Below are 16,597 nucleotides of genomic sequence, written 5' to 3' on the forward strand. Positions count from 1 at the left end.
TAAGCACTGTTTTCAAAAGCAACTTACAGAGATTTTTGGTGATAAGGTTTATGTATTTTTATTCTTACTCCAGAACCCTCTTCCTAGAACCCAAAAATGGTACCTTGTGAACCATACCAAAAGAATACACACCATGCTATGCTCAAAATCTCTTCTGTTCAGTGCATAGCTCCTTTGCCCCACCACCACCTTGGTGCTGGAAAACGAACCTAGGATCTTATGCCTGCTAGACAAGCACTCTCCTACTGGTGTAGGCTACACCCCTAGTCGAAACTCCTTTTGAAAAGATTATATCAGTAATCTAAAGCCTCTCTTTCCTTAAATAAATTCCTACCAAAGGGTTGTTCTTTCCTTTATTTAAATACAGTATAAACACACACACACACAGTCTCTCTCTCGGTCCCTGTCTCTCTCTCTCTCTCACCCACAACCTAGGCTTTAGTGATACCCTAAGCAATTTAGCGAAATCCTGTCTCAAAGATGCTAAGCAACTCAGTGAGACCCCATCTCTAATAAATGAAATACAAAATAGGACTGGAGGTGTGGCTCAGTGGTCTAGTGCCCCTGAGTTCAATTCCCAGTACAAAAAAAGAATTAAGAGCTAAAGAGCTAGGGATAGACCTCAGAGATTAGAATGTCCCTGGGTTCAATCCCGAGTACCCACCCCTCACAAAAGTAAACATCCTGTGAAGATAAACTATAAAAAGTCCTAAAACAAAGAAAAAATCTAGATGACCTTGGATTTGGCAATGACTTTTTAGATGCAACACCAAAGGTACAATCCATGAAATAAAAAATTAATAAGCTGGACTTCATTAAAATTAAAAATTTCTCCTCTGCAAAACTGTTAATACGGGCTGGGGTAATATAGCTCAGTGATAAAGTGCTTGCCTAGCATGAGTGAGGCCCTGGGTTTGATTCTCAGCACCACATGAAAACAAATAAACAAAATAAAGGTTAAATTTTTTAAAAAAGGAAAAAACACTGTTAATAGAATAAAAAGGAAAAAAATACTTGCAAAAGACAAATTAGATAAAGAACTGTTAGTAAAACTATACAAAGAACTCTTAAAACCCAACAATAAAAACACAAAACAAGGGGCTGGGGTTGTAGCTCTGTGGTACAGAGCACTTGCCTAGCATGTGTGAGACACTGAGTTCAATTCTCAGCACCACAAATTAATTAATTAATTAATTAATTAATTAATTAAAGGTCCATGGACAACTAAAAAAAAATATTAAAAACATACAACCTAATTTGAAAACAAGGGCCAAAGACCTTGACACTTCACCAAAGAAAACATACAGCATAAAAAAATACTCCACACAGCATGTCAAAACAAATTAAAATAACAATGAGATATCATCATACACCTGCTAAAATGGCCAAATCCAAAACACTGACAATATCAAATACTGGCAAGGAAGAACTCTTATTCACTGCTAGTGGAAATTCAAAACATTACAGCCGCTCAGAAGACACTCTAATGGTTTCTTAAGAAAACTAAACAAAAAACTAAACATTCTCTTATCATTAGATCCAGCAATCACACTACTACGTATTTACCTAAAGAAATAGAAATCATATATCCACACAAAAACCTATACATGGATACTTAAAGCAACCATATTCATAATGTCAAAACATGCAAGAAACTATAATGTCATTCTGCAAATGCACAGATAAACTGTGGTACATCCAGAAAATGGAATGTTCTTCAGAACTAAAAGGAAATGATCCATCAGTCAGCCACAGTGGTGCACTCCTGTAATCCTAGCAACTCAGGAAGCTGAGGCAGGAAGATCACTAGTTTAAGGTCAACCCTGGTAACTCAGTGAGACCCTGTCTCAAAATAAAATAAAAATGGTTGTGGATGGAGCTTGGTGGTAAAGCACTCTGGGTTGAGCCCCCTACTACCACAAATAAACAAATTAATCAATTAATAAAATCCAATAGAAAGATGTAGCTTAGTGCTTGCCCATCACGGTGAAAGAACCTGAATTTAATTCAGTACCAAAAAAAAAAAAAAAAGGCTATTAAGTCATGAAAAGATATAGAGGAGGGGCTGGGGTTGTGGCTCAGCAGTAGAGTGCTCGCCTCACACGTGTGGGACCCTGGGTTTGATCCTCAGCACCACATAAAAAAAATAAATAAATGAAATAGAGGTATTGTGTCCAACTACAACTAAAAAAAAAAAAAAAAGAAAAATTTTTAAAAAAATTCTTAGTCTTTAAAAAAAAAAAAGACATAGAGGAAACTTAAATGTACATCAGAAAGTGAGAAAAGCCAAACTAAAAATGTTCTGGACTGTATGATCCTAATCAAATGATACTCTGGCAAAGGCAAAACTATGTAAACAATAAAATGATCTGTGGTTCCAAGAGGATTAAGGACTTTGGGTAATAAACATGTATGGTTCATTAACTATAACTAATGCAGGTTAATTAATCGTAAATAATATAGTACTTTGGTGGAGGAGCTGTAAATAGGGGATGCTATGCACCACATGTGGGTGCAGCAGACATATATCTTTGGGAAATCTGTGTACCTTCTACTCAATATTACTAAGAACCTAAAACTGTTCTAAAAGCTAAAGTTAAAAAAAAATTCAAGAAACATTCAAGAAAACATTCAAAAAACATTCAAAAAAACATTCTATCACTTAATGGTAGAAAAGTTGCCTTGCATGCTCAATGCTCTGGGTTCAATCCCCATCATCACAAAAAGAAATAAAAAATCAAATGTAAAAATCCATATTTAAATTATAAGTAAAATTTTCTTTTCTTAAACACCTGGACTCAAGCAATCCTGATTGCCTCCACCTCTCAAGGAGCTGTTAACAACAGGCACATACTACCATGCCCACCTGTCTCAAAACATTAATTATGCTAATACAATTAACCTAGATAAATAAGATTATAAATTCATAGAATCAAACAATCTTAGAACTGAAAGGAAATTTAAAACAATCACAAAGACTCTTGCTAAAAATCCCAAAGTTGCTCAATACAAAGAAATATTCACCACTGGAAAACAAGTCTTTTGCATAATTGTTAGGTCATTTTTCTAAAAAGAAGTGGTATGTATAATTTTCAAAAGATATTTTTATCTTTTTGAGGTTCCAATTATTTCATTTTTCAATATATACCTCTGTGGTTTACACATCATAATTACATTAGAGTTACTATTGGTACCTTAAATTGTATTGCTTTCAGTGGCTTTAGATTTTTGATTTTAACTGAAATTGAAGTGACTTTTTTAATATTCTGGTTTGTATGAAAAGGTATTCTGTTTTATAGGAAATTAATTTCTTTTTGTGTGAAATCAAGCTCAATTTTGCCATTGCAAAACAACTTGTTCAACTGTTGATTCTGCAATGTGTCACACCTGAAAAAAAAAATCTATTTTAATACAGAGGGGGGGAAAGGTTATAATTGTAGGGACAGCCAGAAGCAGTGGTACATGCTTGTAACCCCAGCAGCTTGGGAGGCTAAGGCAGGAGGATAGCAAAGTACAAAGCCAGCCTCAGCAACTTAGCAGGGCCCTAAGCAACTTCTCTAAATAAAAAACAAAAAATGCCTGGAGATGTGGCTCAGTGGTTAAGTACCCTTGGCTTCAATCCCTAATACATACATACATACATACATACATACATACATACATAAAATTGTTGGGATGAACTGAGCAGAAGGTTTTAAGTATACCCTGAACTACTTTGCTATAGCAACTAGCTCAAAACCATGAGCTTACACTTTATGTGGGAAACTAATTTGGTACTTGAAATCCACCTTGGCTTTACAGTAAACATACTATTAAAAGAAAGATTATCTATACCTCATATTACCAAAATAATAGGAGCAGCTTTAATTCACAAAATTTATCTTCAAAATACTGTTTTCTTATATACACTACTTTCCTTAAACTATTCATCTTGTACCTCAACTCCATTAAACAGGATCCCCTTCTTAGTGCCTACTGCAGACCATGTTTCCAGGTTCAGCTACTCCATTTCAAATTGTCAGAAGCTAATTTGACATTTTCCAGGTATTTTTGTCTCTCAATTATAAACTCAAAATATTCTTGCTGCTTTGTTGAAGTTTTGCCCTACACTACTCTAAAATCTAACAGGTATCTAAGAACATGCATTCTATTTGTGCTTCTTTGTTTGCAGCGTGGCAGATGAAACCCAAGGCTCTACACATAACAGGCAAACACTCTTTGCCACACAGCTATATCCCCAATGTTTATGCATTTAACAGTTATTGAGCATCAACCATCATATATGCTTTTCAAGATTGGTATTAGTACTATAGCATTAAAAGCTCCAGTATACTGATCTGAGGAAAGTAAATCAACAATTATAATTCAGCCCAATGTGATAAATACTTCACCGGAAGTTAAGTTCAAGATGCTAAGCAAACCTGTATTTTATTCTACACAGAAAGGAGCACAACATGAAAACCAATGAAGAAGCTATCTCACACAAACTACCCAGAATAGGGCCTGAGTAGACCACAATTTAGAGACCACGTGAGCTAAATATAAATTATACCCGAAAACCAAAGAAACACATAAGAGTAGACCTTGAAAAAGCCAAAATATTTCAGCATTCCACTGATAATAAAAGAGTAACTGTAACCCAGAATCCTCTAGACATTTGACTTTGAGAATCTTTCCATCATAAAAGCAAGTCCTAGAGGAAGAAGAGTTTCAAGTAGAAATAAAGGAAAATCAAAAAGAAATTCAGAGACTAGGGTAGATTTACTATCCATTTCTTTAGTGCTGGTTAGAATTCAAGCAAAAGTGACAAGAAATTGGAAGTAACCTTACATATATCAAAAACAATTTCTCTTATTCTCAGATAAACTTAAGACCAGCTGAGTTAAAAATAAAGAGGGTATGACTGTCTTAAAATTTGATGTAGATAACAATCAGCTGGGGAGTTCATTAAAAATGCAGTTGTCGGGCTGGGGATGTGGCTCAAGTGGTATTGCGCTTGCCTGGCAAATGCGTGCGGCCCAGGTTCGAGGCTTAGCACCACATACAAAGATGTTGTGTCCACCGAAAACTAAAAAATAAATATTTTAAAAAAATTCTCTCTCTCTCTCTAAAAATTAGGAGGAGGCTACTTCTTTCTCTAAGAATGAAGCAAGCCGGGTGTGGTGGCACATGCCTGCAATCCCAGCAACTTGGAAGGCTGAGGCAGTAGAATCACAAGTTCAAAGCCAACCTCAGCAATTAGCATGGCCCTAAGCTATTTAGCGAGATCCTGTCTCAAAATAAAAAGGACTGGGGATGTGGCTGGCTCAGGGTTTAATGCCCCTGGGTTCAATCCCTGGTACCAAATAATAAAAATGATAATGATGATGATAATAAATTTTTAAAAAGGAAGAAAGAAAAGAATGAAGCATCTGCTGGGCATTTGGGTGCACACTAGTAGTCCCAGTTACTCAGGAGGTTGAGGCAGGAGGATCAAAAACTGGAGGCCAGCCTGGACAACTTAGTGAGATCCTGTCTCAAAGAAAAATAAAAAGGGCTGGGGACATAGTTCAGTGATAAAGCACCAGTATCACAAATCCCCAGTATCACACACAAAAAGAAGGATGAAACAACACTAATCATGAAAGGTGAAGTACACACTAAAGTAGAAATCAGAAGAAAAGAGGCCTGGGAAAGTCTACTTATAACCACTTTAAAAATTTATAAGCAAGAGAAACCCTGGAACCCTCCAGAGAAAAGCATGTTGCTCCTTGGGGGAAAGAATAAGCAATAAATATGGTACATTGTATATTTTCTGGAGAGCATGTGTTATGGTTTGAAAATGCAGCGTCCCTCAAAAATACCTGTTAAATGCAAGGGGGTGAAATGATTAGATAATGAAAGCTATGACCTGGTCAGTGGATTTATCCATTTGATGGATTATTAATTTGAATGGATTACTGGGTGGTAGTTATGAGCAGGTGGTAGGTCACTAGAGGCCTTGGGGATTATATATTTTGTCATTGGCTCCTCCTACTCTGATTCCTGGATACCATCAGGTAAGTAGCTTTGTTCCACCGTGTCCTTTTGGCATGTTGCATCACCTCACCTCAGGCCCAGAGCAATAAAGTTGGCTGAACCTCAATGAACTCAACCTCTGAAACTATGAGGTCAAAATTAACTTTTCCTCCTCTAAGTTCTCCTTGTCAGGTATTTTAGTCACAGTGATGAAAACCTGACTAACACAGCATTATGGTTGAGAACATACCTGAAATAGTTTCTTAAGCCCTATCATGTGATCATACAATAAGATTTCAAATCATATACCTTTAATTTCTTTACAATTACCAAAGGTAAGCAAGAACAAAATAACAAATACTTTTGAGATTCACTAACATTACATAGTACAGTCCAAAATGTTAGGATGAGAAACAGGAAAATCACTATTTTGACAATTCAAATATAGTCAAGAACCAGAGATGTAGCTCAGTGGTAGAGACAAGACACTGAATTTAATCCTCAGCATGATAACTTATTTATTTTAAAAGGTCAAATAAAAAAGCCCCAAAGGAAGTATATAAAGAAAGGAAAATTTCTCCAACAACTGATGGCAGAATACCTAACAAAGGTCTACCACTCCCTCAGTAGTACAACTGCTCTACATCCATCAATTACTCAGACATGTCAATTTTACTTCCAAAATTTCAACTCTGTGCCTACCAAATTGTTCCCTTTATCACTGCATCATTTTAAGAGATTTATAATAGCCTCTAATCAATCTCTTAGCTTTGGGACCATTACCTTCCAACCAATACTCATTGGCAACCAAGTGATCTTTCCATTCACATCACTGTATTTTATAATTAGGAAGACTCCATAACCTTTCAATAAAATATTAAGACAAGTAAAACTGTATTCATTTGTATGCAAGTAGCATTATTTTCATAATCAAACTTAACTATGTTAAAAAACTTACATCATAAAACAGTTTTCTATCAGCAGCCAGTCGTTTAGATGCCAGTGTCTTAGTAACATGATAGAAAGTAAGCAATGCTCTGTGCTGTCGAAGATCATCTTGGACTTTAACAGACTCTATAAGAGTGGGAATCAGTTCAGGCCATTGTCGAGGACAATCCAATCTGGCAACTTTTGCAATCAGCACTGCAATCTGAGTTGCAATCTAAAAGGGAAAAGTAATCATCAAGAAATAAACATGAAACCCAGGAAATGAATAAGAATGTATTCATAGTTTAAAAACTACCTTTTTGTTTATTTACTTATTTGATTTTTTGTGGTGCTGAGGATTGAACCCAAGGCCTTGTGCATGCAAGGCAGGAACTCTACCAACTGAGCTATATCTCCAGCCCCCAAAACTACCTTTTTGATTTATCACACGTTTGACAAAAATGATTAAAATTTCACTAAAAAACTAAGACAGTGATTCTCAAAATAGGGTACACTAGAGCCCTTTCAGGAATGTTAATTTCCCTTTCCTAAATTATGTATCAGTGAAAAGCTAGGTTTTCTTCATATGTTTACCAAATAACATATCACAACATGTGAAGAATGAAGAAGAAGATATAAAATTCTGAAGTCTTCTTTTTAAATAGCCAGACACTAAAGACATATGCAAAAATTCTTAACAATGTCATTCTTCAACCTAAATTATTTTGTAAACAGCTACAATAGCTCATTTCACAAAATGCTACTTGTGTCAACAAGTACAGTTTTAAAATGTTTAGGTTAACTAAGAAATATTTTTAAATTTCTCAGTTTTAGTTTGTAATCCTGTAAATATCAAAAGACATAATCCTTTAAGGTCTTCAATTTTAGCAGAATAAAGGTTCTATAAAAACGAGTTTTAAGAACCACTAACCTAAGAATGGAAACAACATCAAATATCGAGTATTTAAATAACAATATCTGTATAGATCAGTGCTTCCTAAATACTGATTAATAGAATACATAGGGAATGATTTATTTCTTAATCACCCAAACCCCAAACCAATCAATTCCTGCCCTAGTGAGAACAACTCCATTCTCCATTCTCTCTCAGCTTCTTTTCAAGGTATTGCAAAACTGAGAGTTGAGATCACTTATAAAGGTGAATATAAAACTAAATCAGAGGGTTGGGGTTGTAGTACAGTGGTAGAGCGCTTGCCTAGCATGTGTGAGGCACTGGATTCAATCCTCAGCACCACATTAAAATAATAAATAAAAATAAAGGTCTACCAACAATTTAAAAAAATAAAAAAAATAAATCAGGGGCTGGGATTGTGGCTCAGAGCTACAGTGCTCGCCTAGCATGTGTGAGGCCCTGGGTTCAATCCTCGGCACCACATAAAAATACATATAAATAAAGGTATTGTGTCCAACTATAACTAAAAAATAAAATATTTTTAAAAATCAGAAATATTGCCAAATACAGTATGATTTTAATATTCAAATTAGAAGAATCAGACAGAAATGGTGGTACATGCCTGTAATCCCAGCTATTCGTGAGGATGAGGCAAGAGGATCACAATTCAAGAGTCAGCCTTGGAAACTTGGCAAGACCCTGTCTCAAAATAAAAAATAAAAAGGGCTGGGGGCTGGGCATGGTGGCACATGCCTGTAATCCCAGAGGCTTGGGAAGCTGAGGCAGAAGCATCATGAGTTCAAGATCTGCCTCAGCCTCTTCACAAGTGGTGCTCAGAAAACTGGAAATCCATATGCAGCAAAATGAAATTAAACCCCTATCCCTCACCATACACAAAACTCAACTCAAACAAACAAGAGACCCTGTACCTAACAAAAGAAAAAGCAGGCCCAAATCTTCATCATGTCGGATTAGGCCCCAACTTCCTTAACAAGACTCCTAAAGCGCAAGAAATAAAAGCAAGAATAATAAATGAGGACTAGGGCTACAGCTCAGTGTCAGAGCACTGACCTAGCATGCATGTGTGAGACACTGGGTTGGATCCTCAGAACCACATAAAAATAAACAAATAAAATAAAGGTATGCTGGCCATCTACAACTACAAAAAAAAAAAAAAATTTTTTTAAAGGAAGAAAAAATAAATGGGATGGATTCAAACTAAAAAGCTTCTTCTCAGCAAAAGAAACAATCACTGAGGTGAAGAGAGTCTACAGATGGGAGCAAATTTTTACCACACACACACACACATCAGATACAGTACTAATCCTGAGGATATATAAAGAACTCAAAAAACTTGACAAAAAAATAACCCAATCAATAAATGAGCTAAGGAACTGAACAGACACTTCTCAGAAGAAGATAAACAATCAATCAACAAATACATAAAAAAAGTTCAACATCTCTAGTAATTAGAGAAATGCAAATGAAAACTACTCTAAGATTTCATCTCACTCCAGTGAGAATGGTAGTATCAAGAATACAAGCAACAATAAGTGTTGGCGAGGATGTCGGGGAAAAGGCACACTTATACATTGTTGGTGGGACTACAAACTGGTGCAACCACTCTAGAAAGCAGAAAGGAGATTCCTTGGAAAACTGGGAATGGAACCACCATTTGACCCAGTTATTCTGGTCCTCAGCATATATGCAAAGGACTTAAAAACAGCATACTACAGAGACAAAGCCACATTAATGTTTATAGCAGCTCAATTCACAATAGCTAAACTGTGGAACCAACCTAGATGTCCTTCAGAAGATGAATGGATAAAGAAACTGTGGTATATATACACAATGGAATATTACTCAGCCTTACAAAAGAGAATAAAATTATGGCATTTGTAGGCAAATGGATGAAGTTAGAGACTATCATAATAAGTGAAGTAAGTCAATCCCCAAAAACCAAAGACCGAATATTTTCTCTGATAAGTGGATGCTGATCCATAACAGGAGAGGGGCATGGGATGAATGGAGAAACTTTAGATTGAGAAAGGGGAGGGAGGGAAATGGAGAAGGTATAGGGGTAGGAAAGATGGTGGAATGAGATTGACACCATTACCCTAGGTACATGTATGACTGCACTAATAGTGTGACTCTACTTCGTGTACAATCAGAGAAATGAAAAACTGTGCTCCATTTGTGTACAACAAATTGAAGTACATTCTGCTGTCATATATAACTAATTACAGCAAATAAAAAAGAACACTTTTTGATATTCATATTTTCTAAAACAAATTATAGTCTATGCTGCATAATGACATTTCAGTCAGGGATGTACCAGATATATGACATTGGCCTTATAAGATTAAAATGGAACTGAAAAATTCCCTATGGCCAATGTCATTGTCATTATTTGTGTTTGTGTAAATTTACTATGCTGCTAGGCATATAAAGGTATACCATATCATAATTATGTTGCATATACATAATGCTTGATGATGATCATAAATGAATGTTATTCACTTATGTATTAACTGATAAAAAAAAAAAAAAAGACCTGCCTCAGTAACTTAGAGAGGCCCTAAGCAACTCAGTGAGACAAAAAAGGGTTGGGTATGTGGCTCAGTGGTTAAGCACCCCTGGGTTCAATCCTCAGTATCCAAAAAAAAAGGTGTAGGCTCAGGGTTTACCTCAGTAGTAGAATACCCCTGGGTTCCATCCCCAATTCCCAGTTTTAAAAACTGTTATACCTTTAAGCAAAAATTTATTCTTAGAAGAAAACTTCATTGAAATGGGAAAAAAACTACCTAATTGCTACAGAGCAGTGAGAACTGAAAATATGATGGATTCAAGAAATAAAGACAAAAAGCTGAAGTCATCTTATAGTTTAAAAAGAAAAAGTAGGAAAAGGATAGAAACTAAATTAATTTCTGGAGTCAAATACTTTCATGCCTTAGGTATGTAACATATTTTATCTGTTCATTTTCTTGTTAAAAATTAATTTCTATGCAATAAGACCACAATTATTTAAAGATTTGCTTTAAACACTAGCTCAAACCCTGAAAGTTGAAAATTATCAAGTATACATTTTAATGACTTCCAAGTTTTAAATCATTAATAGCCAAATCTAACCAAAATTCTTAACAACTATCACTGGATTTCAAAATTTAAAATTTAGCAAATGAGTTGTATATAAACAACCACAAAGGAAAATAATGACATACAATTTTACTTTTAGTGAGAGATAAAAATATTAGCATGGAAAATAAGCAAATATAAAAGGGAAACAATATTTAGAATTCATTTGTCTCACTAACCTGGTTTATTGGTTCATTGAAGTTGGTGATGAGCCCTGCACGCAAAGTAGATTTTTCCTCTTCTGAGAGAGCACTATTAAAAAGATAAAAACATTATGCAAGAGAATGACACCTAATAATGAATACAGATAAGCACTACTATGAATTTTTACAATACAAAGCCTTTTAAACATGTTATTCTGATTCTTTTGGTAAATAAATAAAATTATTTCCGTTAGTTAAATATTGGCACATTAAATGAGAAACAAAATTCCCTCATAAATGAATTAACAGGAAGCACAACACAGTAAGCATTAAAAAATAAGGCAAATCCAGGGTAATTAACACAATATTTTGATGTTCACTTTTACTAGTGTTGGCTACCAAAAAAAAAAAAAGTTGGATAAATAAATCTATACTAGTAAATATTAGGCTTCCACTGGCTTTTATAAATCTGAGTTGAGGTTATTCTATGGGGAAAGAGACAGAATCAGAATACTTGGGATATTAGAAATTAACTAGTTTAAAAACTTTCATTTTACATCTATAGAAAGGATAAACATAATACTAACAATTGCCTCCATACTGTTTCCAGGAAAACTAGAAAGTTAAAGGATATACAAGGAGAAAAGTCATTGTAAAAGATCTTACACATGGTAAGATTTGAACTGAATGAACACATTGTTAATTTTGAAATTAATTTTAAAGACTTCATTTTAAGGTTTTTCTTTTTTATTCTATCAATGACAGAATAGCTGGCATGAGACAAATCATCTCAACAAGGTCAACTATAAACATATTCAAATAAACAAAAAAAAGTATAAGGCATCTATTGTGAGCTAAATTGTGTCTCCACAAAAATGAAATGCTCAAGTCCAAACCCCAGGTACCTGGGACTGTGACTTTATCTGGAAATACTGTAGAGTCTCCACATATGTAATAACATTCAGATGAGGTCATACTGGATTTAGGTGGGTACTGGGGACTGAACTCAGGGCCTTTAAACATGCTAAGAAAACACTCTTACCATTGAGCTACATTCCCAGCACTTCTTAAAATTTTACTTTGAGACAGGGTCTCCCTATGTTGTCTAAGCAGGCCTTGAACTTTAGATCCTTTTACCTCTGCTTTCAGAGTAAGCTGGGACTACAGAATTGCACCACCAAGCCTGGTTCTGGTGTCCTCATAAAGGGAAAATATGAACAATGAGAAACATGAGATCCGAGAAATAAGGACATGTGACATCTGAGGACAGGATTAGTGATGCAGCTATAAACGCAGAAACAAGTAGGATTGTTTGCCCCCGCTGTAGCTAGAAAGAAACCAAAAAAATTCTTCCCTAATTTCCTCAAAGAGAGCAAAAACTTTGATTTCAGACTTTTAGCCACCTGAACTGTGAGATAATAACTTCTGTTGTCTTAAACCACCAGTTTGTGGGAATTTATTAGGGTAGCTTGAGAAAACTAATGTAAAATACTAAAAACAATCTAGGAAGCTAAGATTCAGGAGACTTAGATCTCAGAGAGAAAGGAATGAACTGAGATGGGCCACTGCATTTGCTCCTTATGTACCCACAAAAAATGAAGCTGAAAGCAGCAGCTAGACACTGAAGAGCTAAAGAGAGATTTCAGTAGGCCTTGAAGTGTAAAGCAACAAAAACTGAAGCTCATGGCCCACCATGATGGCAGTATCTGGGTAAACATGCAAGGCTTGCTGCTGAAACCCCAGAAAGGATGTAACCTGGGATTAAAAGTGAACCAGAAAAAGATCATCATTAACTATATAAAGGTTAAGGTATTTGATTAACAAATTCTCTCTGGAAACAGGTAAGAGAATTCAAAAACTTTCCAATTTTAACTATGCTACATTCAGCATTCAACTAAAACTTACCAGGCACACCAACATACAGAAAAAAAAATGCTTAGATCTAAAACACAAATAGAAACAGGAGCACAAACATTATAATTAACAAAATCACATTCTAATTATGAATAAGTTCAAGAAAGTATGCCAAATATGGAGAATTTCACTAGACAACTAGAATCTACTTTTTTCTAAATATTAAAAAGAAATCCTAGAACTAATAAGCATAATAACTGCAATAAATTTAATAACTAGAAGGTTAGTGGGAAATATCAAGATTAAAGCATAATAAGAAAAAAAGCACTTCTGCTTCTACGTGCCTATTGAAAGCAGATGTGCCCTTAAAAAATACTAGACAGTTCTTCAAGCAGAAAACAAATGGAGCCAGATGGAAGCTAAGCACAGTAACACTAAAAAGAATTAAAATGTTATAAAGGCAAATTTAAATGAATACTGTTGATAAAATAACATTTTATGGAGTTTAAAATATATGGCAAATTAAAGTACTAAACAAGAGTATTAATGATTATGAAGTTTTAAAAGGGGTTAAAGTATTACTTTAACATTCTTGCATTATCTAAAAAAAGTAAAGTACTAACATAAGGACAGTCTCTAATAAATCATGGATACATGTTATCTGTAGGAAAATCACTTGAGAAATGAAAGTGTGCTCAACAAGCTTTTAAACAGAGGGACTAATATAAGTTTCTTGAATAATCCAAAGAAAGGCAAGAAAGAAAGAAAAAAACAGCAAAGATCAGAGATAAACAGGAAACAAAGGGTGGATTTACACCAAACTATATCAGTATTTATATTAAATGTAAACAAATGTAATACTAAAACTAAAACATTTATTATACCAGATACAAAACAAAATCCAACTTATTTGTAAGATACACATTTTAAACAAAACAACAACAAAATAACATTGAAAGAAAAAGGCAAAAGAGGGTATAACATGCAAATACTAACCACAAGATGGCTGGTGTGGCTCTATTAATGTCAGACAAACTAGACGTTAAGTCAAAACTTATTACTAGAGATAAAGAAAAAAATTTCATAATTATGACAAGGTCAATTCAGTAGAAATCTGACAACCCTGAATTTATATGATCCTAAGCGCCTCAAATATACAGAAAGCAAAATTACAAGAAAAAGAATACGCAAGTGGATAATTATATTTAAATATTAACACATCTCAATAACCGAAAGAAAAAAGAAGCTGAAAATCAAAGAAACACAGACCAGTTGAATAGTACAATTCACAAATTCAAGCTGAGACACATAAAATAGTAAAATCCACAAATACACACACACATTCAAGTGCATATGTACCAAAATACCACATGCTCGATCACAAAACAACACAGCACATTTTAAATAATGAAAACAGTAACCAAAAAAGAACTAAAAGGTCTTTTGGAAACAAGGCACAAGGCAACATACTTCTAATTAACCTATACATCTTAAAATAAACCACAGAAGATCTTTTTAAAATATTTTTAACCAAGGGCTGGGACTGTAGCTCAGTGGTACTGCATGTGCTTGGCATGCAAAAGGCCCTGGGTTCAATCCCCAACACACACACCCACACACACACACACACACACACACACACAAAAGGCTGAACTAAAAGTTACAATTATAAGAAGAGTCTTAAAGCTCTAAAATGTGTATACAGATTGAACATCTCGTATCTGAAATGCCTGAAACAAGAACTCTTTCAGATTTACGATTTTGAGATACTGAGATATTTGTATACACATAATATAAGTTATCTGGGGACCCAAGTCTAACATGATAGTTATTTATGTTCCATATATACCTCATACACACAGTGTGAAGGTAATTTTATACAATATTTCTTTCTTAGTGTGCCCAGGTTTTGAGTGAGACCCACCACTACAGAGATCAGGTATAAAATTTTCCACATTAAGGTGTCATGTTGGCATTCAAAAAGTTTCAGGTTTTATAACACTTCGGATTTCCTAATAAGGGACATGCAACGTAAGAAAAAAAGAAAATGTTTCTAAAGGACATGCAACCTTTAGAAAAACAAAATCAATTATCTAACATTCCACCTTGAAGATGCTAGAAAAAGAACAGCAAATTAAATCCAAAAGTAAAAGAAAATACATTAAGTCTTAATAAGAGACAAAAACATCAACTAGACAAATTAAAGAATCCAAACCAGCACCACACAAAGTGCCTAATGAATAATAATAGTACTAATGTAATTCAATAGTAAAAGAATACATGGTACAGCCCCTACTTCAAACATGCATCTTGTACAGAAATCAATTCCAGAAAGATCATAGAGCAAAATGAGTAAAGTAAACCAAGTGTACCAGAAGACACAGTATTTTCTTAATTGTTGGTTGAGCAAAATGTCATAAATAGGTCACAAACTAATTATAAAAGATAGGTAGCTATACTGACTCAAAATCAAAATTAAGAACAAAGGTGTTAAAGACAACAAAACTACCCCCAGCAAAAAGAAACAAAGACACCATTAAGATAATGAAAAAGCAAGTGATAAAAGTGGAAAAAGATATTTTCAATTGGTATATATGATAAAGCAGTAACACCTAAGATGAGTATCAAGTCCCACAAATCAAAAAAATAACCCAAATTTTTAAAATGTGCATATCACAGACCCTTCACAAAAGATGATAACATCCAAACAATCAATAAGTACACAAAAAAGGTTCACCAGGAAAATGAAAACTAAAATTCCCAAGCCTACCAGAATGATAAAAATGAAAGTTCAGATCAAATGTTGATGAGAATGTGGAATGAGCACCAATACTCATGTGCTACTAACCGGATTGCAAATTGGCACAACCAGTTTGGAAAACCAAATGACAGTACCTGCAAAAGCTGAATATACATCTGACCATGAAAGCAATAAAATGTACATATGTGCAATAGTTTTTTGATTGCTAGTAGTGTTCTAGCTAGTTCCAACTGGTAGCCATTGATGTGTTCCATTACAAACATTCTAACTGCACTCTTCATTTGTGTACCTTTAAGTAGGTTATATGAAAGTATAAAACATACTTACGAAAGTATAAGAATTCTTTAAAATAACAAGAGTGACTTGCTCAAGATTAGTAAAGAAATGAGAAAGCAAGATTAAGGTAAACATTTAGGAGGCCAATGCAGACCTATGTTTTCCCATTAGAAATGACTATTTTAATCATCTTATATCCATGCTGTATTTTCCAACTTTAATAGCTCCCTCTTATCATCAAACCCCTGAGCTGATGTTTTCTCCTATAATGTTTTGCTTCAAGATGAAATTCAAGTTTTCTTCTATGCCAAGGAACCAGGTTAATCAGTTTTCTTAATTCTAACTAAAATAAGAGAATATAATGATCAGCTACCAAAAATAGACACCATGCAAAAAGTACATGGATAGTAAAGAAACAGGAATCCAATGATTAACATGGAGAAAACTCATGTCTTTAGCAATGTGTAGATAATTATTTACTTTTCACCTTAAATTTTATGTACCCATTAGATGAATTTAGTTTGTATCTCATATAGAAATTATAGAGTATATAATTAACTAGGATTCAGTTAAATCTCATTGTATATAGTA

At 34.3% G+C, this 16,597-nt stretch overlaps 1 protein-coding gene across 7 annotated transcripts in view; it reads right to left on the reverse strand.

Annotated features, from left to right (window-relative positions):
* Ipo11 (importin 11) overlaps nucleotides 1–16,597 on the reverse strand; it is a 199,948-nt gene that overhangs the window by 149,992 nt on the left and 33,359 nt on the right. For all 7 annotated transcript variants that reach the window (XR_007346325.1, XM_015497266.2, XM_048799989.1 and 4 more), the window contains exons 4-5: nucleotides 11,152–11,224; nucleotides 6,956–7,159 (exon numbers count right to left, since the gene is read on the reverse strand). Coding sequence is in view for 6 of the 7 variants with exons in the window: in XM_015497266.2 (XP_015352752.1) it covers nucleotides 6,956–7,159; nucleotides 11,152–11,224 (277 nt within the window). In the remaining variant the exon portion in view is untranslated. The remainder of the gene's footprint in view (nucleotides 1–6,955; nucleotides 7,160–11,151; nucleotides 11,225–16,597) is intronic.

Source organism: Marmota marmota, unplaced genomic scaffold, assembly GCF_001458135.2.
Source record: "Marmota marmota marmota unplaced genomic scaffold, marMar, whole genome shotgun sequence".
Taxonomy (NCBI): Eukaryota; Metazoa; Chordata; class Mammalia; order Rodentia; family Sciuridae; genus Marmota; species Marmota marmota.